Source organism: Zea mays, chromosome 9, assembly GCF_902167145.1.
Source record: "Zea mays cultivar B73 chromosome 9, Zm-B73-REFERENCE-NAM-5.0, whole genome shotgun sequence".
NCBI classification, from domain to species: Eukaryota; Viridiplantae; Streptophyta; class Magnoliopsida; order Poales; family Poaceae; genus Zea; species Zea mays.
In genome coordinates this window covers 15585129-15591090 of record NC_050104.1, presented here as the reverse complement: position 1 = coordinate 15591090, position 5962 = coordinate 15585129, and the positions used below count along the sequence as shown (strand labels likewise).

The following is a 5962-nucleotide window of genomic DNA, read 5'->3' as shown; positions in this document are numbered from 1 at the left end:
ACCCTTGCCATCACCAGGAACAGAACAATGACGACCGCCACCGCCACCAACGGCGAGGAACTCTTCTTCATCTTGTCTCTGCGCGAGGGTCTTGGACCAGTTCGGTGATGAAGCTCAGTTGGAATGGAGAAGACTGAAGAGCTGTGGTCTCTACTGCTTGAAGCTGAACCATTTGACTCAGATGAATATATACATCTTTGCTCTGGAACACTACCCTGGCCCCAAGCCCCATCCAGTGATCGGTGTGCTCATGTCTGCAGCAGAGGGGTTGCCTGAAGTACCAATGCGAAGACGTGGCAATAGTTTATGTTCTCTATGCCGGCCTTTGCAGAGGTGTGTCTACCCACAATATGGGCCTTGTTTAGGCCATTGCCCCCCTTGATTAGGTGCCAATGCATGCTTGAAAGTACCAAAGAGAATTATAATCTTGGCAAGTACTCTGCCTGGTCTCAGGTGTGACATACATCTGCCCCTAGAAACTTGTGCGCTTGTCTGCAGAGGAATGTACACGAGCGCGCATATTTTTTCCCCCCAGTGCATTCCTCGAGTAAAGTACAGCTGTACAGGCGAACTTGTCAGTTCGGTTGTTTCACTGGCATGTCGAAAAGGCATTGTTTTGACCTCGTTGCAAACCGACGACACCGGTCAGGCGACAACGGCCGGTGTTTCCGCAACCGAACCATTCTGTTGCTTACATTGTTCTCAACCGTGTCCAGCTTCATAGTTTTTGTATCATGGGAGAAAGACCACCCGAGTGAACAGTCGTGCGAGAACAGGAAATTTGACCCAGTCCTGACACATTTCAGTCAATGAATTGTTTTGTTTTGTTACATAACGGAAGGCAAACATTACACAGTGAGCTGGGAACTCACAGCTTCTTTGCCAGATATACTTTCATCTGCTTAAAATCTCTCACAGGACAGAGCTCAAATCTGTTGGTTCAGTCACCAACAAGAATAGTATCAGGTTTGTTGGTTCAATCACCAACAAGAATAATATCAGGTTTGTTGGTTCAATCACCAACAAGAATCGTAACACGTGTCGCAGTCGCAGCAACGGGTAACAGCTAACGACAATGAGGAGCCGAGATGACTACAAACAATTACAGCTCGGCAATGCGGCACAGCACCTAAAATCGCGACAAGAACGCAGCTACTGCCTTCCCAGGAGTATCCTGAGGCTATTGAGCCCTTCAGCAGATATGCTCCTCTCCACCCTACCAGGACGGTCCACTCTGATCCGAGGCGGGGCCTCCAGGTGGAACGAGACCAGCACTGCAGTCAAGTTATCAGTAGCCCCCCGCCTGATCGCCTCCTCGACGATTTCCCTGCAGCACAACTTCACATCGTTGTGCTCCTGGAGGCGCTTCCGGGCGAAGTCCACCGAGTTCTGGTTCGAGAAGACGTCCCAGATCCCGTCGCTGCCAATTATCAAGAACTCGTCATCCTTCGTCAGCGTGGTCATCTTGAGCTCTGGGTCAGCACTCAGGGGACCACCTGTCTCACCAGCTCCTTTCATGCCCTCGAGATGCCAGTCACCAAGTGCTCTGGTGACTCCTAGCAGACCGTTCAGATAGCCATCGTCCACGTAGCCACCAAGCGATTCTACGCGCAGTTTTTCGCTGAGACTGCAAGGCCTGTGGTCCATGGACATTTCGACTGCGGTGCCACACCGGGAAAGAACCGCCCTACAGTCACCGGCATTAGCGACCAGAAGAGACCTGCACGGGTCGTGCAAATTCTTAGCATTGGTCAAAGAGGTTCAACAGATACAAGTGCAAATAAATTTAAATGTATAAATATAGCATAAAGTTAGAGAGCGAGCCAGCGAACGACACGTCTGTGCATTGCCAATTCTGAAACGAGATTACAAATTTGAAAAAAAACCCTAAAAGAAACTAATAGATATTGGGTACATGCAAACCTGTACCAACCTATGAGGATCCATCAATGGCCTAAAGTTTAAACAATGGGCCTCTATGCTTCCGAATCCCAAATTGTTATATGCACACAATAATGGTTGAAGGTCTAAAGGAGAACAGAGAATAGACCATGATGTGTTGAGCACAATCAGTTCAATTTATATATGAACATGTGAGTATGTAAAAGTCAAATCATCTTTTCTGGTTCACAATACCTCACCCGATATTAACTACTGTGCTTTAAAAAAAAGAAAAGTGAGCACATACCATCGCACGTTAGATAATTTGTACAAGTTGATTTAGAATTTTGTGCTACTTGGCATCAACAGAAGTCAATATTCAAATGTTTGTGACAAAGATTAGAACATGTTGAAGACTAGACATAGTACAGCACAGTTTCTGAACAGCCATGGTACTAGCTCTATACATCTTTAAAAGGCAAAACTTAAAAGGAGATGAAATATTGTACAGACATGATTGAACACTGTAGCCTCAGTTCTAAAAGATACTTGACACATTTTCACCAGATGTTCACCAAAATATTTCTTATGTAATCCATATGATAGACATCGAACAATAAGGCTTTCTAAGGAAATCGATTACATTACATATACAACTCATGGTATCGATAAAAAAACTCTTAAATATACTATGAAAAGCTGGGGAAAATCATACTTGTGACAGGAAAGTACCTTCCAAAAACCATTGCTGTAAGTGCAGTTGTACCGGAGGACGATGCTCTATGGAGAGAGCATGTCTCAGCAAACTGGCAATCAATCTGCATAAAGGACCTTCTCACAACTTTTTCAAGCTGAAGAGGGAAATCTGAATCTTCCACAATCATCCTTGGTAAATTATCACAAACGAAATGGGCAGCATCTTTTCCACCGTGACCATCAAAGACCTGATTATTGAAATGGAGAAAATTGTTACCTAAGAGGAATATCAAGTTTTTGTGAATCATTCATGCATACTGACTAACATGATTATCTAGGTTAACTGATGATGAGCAAGTGTGCAACTCAATAAAATTATTGAGAGCCCAGATCTGAATTTGTTCCAGTGATCTGACAAAAAAACAACTGTGTACATCATAACAAGCAGAATCGTTTTCTGGGAGGAGAAAAAAATATTATAAGCCTATGTTCAGCTTCTGATATTACAATGAACTACACATATGATATACTTGACACAACGAGCGACCTCAACGTTCTACTGCTAGGCTGGTGCAGTATGGACCAAATTTGTTATGAAGTCCTCTTCTTTATATGGGGTGTTCTAATGATGTAGTCAGAATTTACCATCAGCATAGACTGCTTGTTGATTTGCATGTTTGGCAATATGATTGGTCTATGAAACTAGGAAAGGTAAAATAGAGTGGGCAAGACGGCAAGTGTGTACCCCATAGAATGAAACAACTTCATTATCTAATGATGGGAAACCAAAGTTCTTAGCAAGGTCTGGAATGCACACGTGGGTGTCTTCCATGTATTGGCGACCTCCAATATCAGACCAATCCCCCGATCGGATTACTGGGACAAAATTGCTTAACTTCTGCCTGAAATCAGCAGAAGTTGTATTTTCACAAACTCTCTCCATCTGCGTGTAAACAGAAAGGATCAGTGCACATGAATGCAATACAGGAAGCACTAAATGTGAATCTATAGATAAGCTAGCTGATCTAAATTACATGCAATCACAAAGTCAAGTTAGCGCAAGTAGCATTGCCATAACTACTTGAACATACTAATAAGGAAACTCCATTACGTCAATTAATCACAAACCAAAATCCAAATGTCAATCAATTCAACTTTGGTGCTTCCACTCAAACAAATTCAGAAGTTCCTGTCAGAAAGGAGCGCGTTAAACTATATGAGACATTAACTCATCTATTTTAATGAATTAGTTTCCCCTTAGTTGGAACAGTAAAAAGTTTTAGAAATAATTGTCCATATGCAGAGCATCAATGGCTAATATGGTGCAACAAACAGAGCCTGAGTTCGTAAATTGACAAACCATGTGAAATTACAATCTTCAGCATTTTTTGGTTATCCCTTGGCACAAATTAATGCTGGTAATCAACATTACCAGTCTATAAAAGGAAAACCCACCCATGACAGTAACACCTAAAATCAAATCACAGTAGCTCACAAGCCATGGAAGAAAAATCTAGCAGTTCCTAACTTCCTATCATGATGTGGGTACCAACCCTTCCAAAGTCAGTAATCACATGGACCACTTCAGGAAAATGATGCCTTCACTGGTATCAGCACGGAAAAAAACACGTTTTATTTCATTACATTTTAGCCTTGATAGAGAAATCAAGTACATGTGCCCTTGGCAAGTACGTACTACTCTGAAGAAATTTCAGCTAGTCAGAAATACACGGAAAATATGCTGTCTTGAAATATCCTCTCAAGAAATTTCTAGCATTTCCTGTTCGCTACGTACAATAGTCAGAAATTAGTACTACCTGTCTGTCACAGCACCTCAGAATGAGCAAGGAAATGATCGGACAGTTTGACAAATTTTAGTATAGAGTACAAAACCGAAGCAACTTAAGAAATAATGAAAAGCGTGGGCCAGCCGCAAACAAACAACTGCCACCGTTCACCAGGAAACAGCTACCTAACATTCCAGCCACAATTGTGGTAGGGGATTACCAGAGGTGGTAGATCTTAGGTTGTAATTGTGAGAAGGAAAGTGTTGAGGAGAGTAGATGGAATTAGCAGATGGGAACTAGGAGATAAATCTTGCTTATTGATTCTGAACCAAACCAGCCATATATATAGGCTGTTTACAAAGAGTCCCTAACAAATCCAACTAACAAAGATTTGATAACAGATCCATCTAATCTAAGGCCTAATGGGCCCATTAACTAAGCTGTTACTATTCTGGCGCCACCTAACTTACAGGCGCCCATATATGACACGATGCAAGATTAACTGTACAATGCAAGAAACCTAACTCTGCCTTATTGAACAGTTCAAATCACCTCCTGATCTACACCTTCATTAGCGCCAACTGAACACGAAATCGCCTAGATTCTAGCAGAACTCAAGGGAAAAAAAGAGAGACAGATGGATAAACATAGGCGTGTACTCGAAGCAAAGACAATCATTGTTTCCTTTTGAATCCATCCATTATACCAGGATCAAGCACTTAAACGAACCGACAGAAAAGTATACCAGATTCACGGATATACATCGAAAGTTTCATCCACGCAACAAGATAACCACCCAAAATCGAATCTTTAATTATGCACCCAGCCGTCAACACGAACCTGAGCCAAGGGAAACTTAGCGGGCTCCTCGACCCCTGGGTCTCCAAAACCAAACCGTTCGGCGTCCTTCGGCTCCTCCACGCACATGACGCCACCGTCCGGTGCCTATGCCGTTCGTCTAGGCACGAGGCACAGCGCGTAGCTCGCGCTCCGCTGGTAGGAAGAACAAACACGAGGAGAGGACAGAGATAACAGAGAAGCGAAGCAAGTCAGTAAGGAGAGGAATAATTGGAGTGGGAGGCGAGGAGGGGAAGAGGAATCCGAGGAGAGAAGCAACACAGAAGATTCTTTGGGAATATTTGTGGGAAAGAAAGAAGGGAAAGAAATCCTCATGTGAAAGAGAGATGGTGTGTGGGGAAGGAAGGAAGGAAGGGCATGGAGATTGCAGTGGTTGTTTGTTGGACCTCGGTTTTTTTTTATGGAGGCAGTCGGGTGGGGACAGTGGACAGTGGCGACTGTTGACTTGACGAGGAGAGGAGACTCAGGAGAGAGGAACGGAGGTGCGGTGAGCAGTAAACTCTGATCCGGCAGGAGAGCTGTGAAGAACCAAGGAGGAAGAAAGGCACGTGGTGAACAGGCGTCAGATCCGACATGACTCCAAGAGAAACAAGAAGTGAGAGAGGAAAAGAGCTACAAATTTACAGTCGGTTAAACGTAACGCTGGCGATATGGTACGTATATGGGTAAATAATTATAAATAATTATTTATTAGATATGGGTATATTAGATATGAGTATTGTGAAATTTGGTATCTGCAG

At 43.2% G+C, this 5962-nt stretch overlaps 1 protein-coding gene across 2 annotated transcripts; it reads right to left on the bottom strand.

Moving 5' to 3' along the window:
* Nucleotides 1-766: 766 nt before the first annotated feature.
* On the bottom strand, nucleotides 767-5728 carry LOC100502328 (DBP transcription factor). Of its 2 annotated transcripts, NM_001196806.2 has the most exons (4): nucleotides 5205-5724; nucleotides 3323-3520; nucleotides 2614-2825; nucleotides 767-1720 (listed from the first exon to the last, which is right to left on the bottom strand). In NM_001196806.2, the coding sequence occupies exons 1-4, from the start codon at nucleotides 5289-5291 to the stop codon at nucleotides 1153-1155; spliced, it is 1065 nt and encodes a 354-aa protein (NP_001183735.1). In that variant the 5' UTR covers nucleotides 5292-5724; the 3' UTR covers nucleotides 767-1152. The 2 variants fall into 2 exon arrangements, with proteins under 2 accessions (NP_001183735.1, XP_008658987.1); XM_008660765.3 differs by lacking the exon at nucleotides 3323-3520 and having other exon boundaries at nucleotides 772-1720; nucleotides 5205-5728.
* Nucleotides 5729-5962: the final 234 nt, after the last annotated feature.

Coding starts and splice junctions, on each gene's coding strand:
- LOC100502328 (NM_001196806.2), bottom strand. CDS start 5,291: ATGTGCGTGGAGGAGCCGAAGGACGCCGAACGGTTTGGTTTTGGAGAC. Junction 2,826..3,322: donor AAGTTGTTTCATTCTATGGG/GTACACACTTGC, acceptor TTCAATAATCAG/GTCTTTGATGGTCACGGTGG. Junction 1,721..2,613: donor ACAGCAATGGTTTTTGGAAG/GTACTTTCCTGT, acceptor CGACCCGTGCAG/GTCTCTTCTGGTCGCTAATG.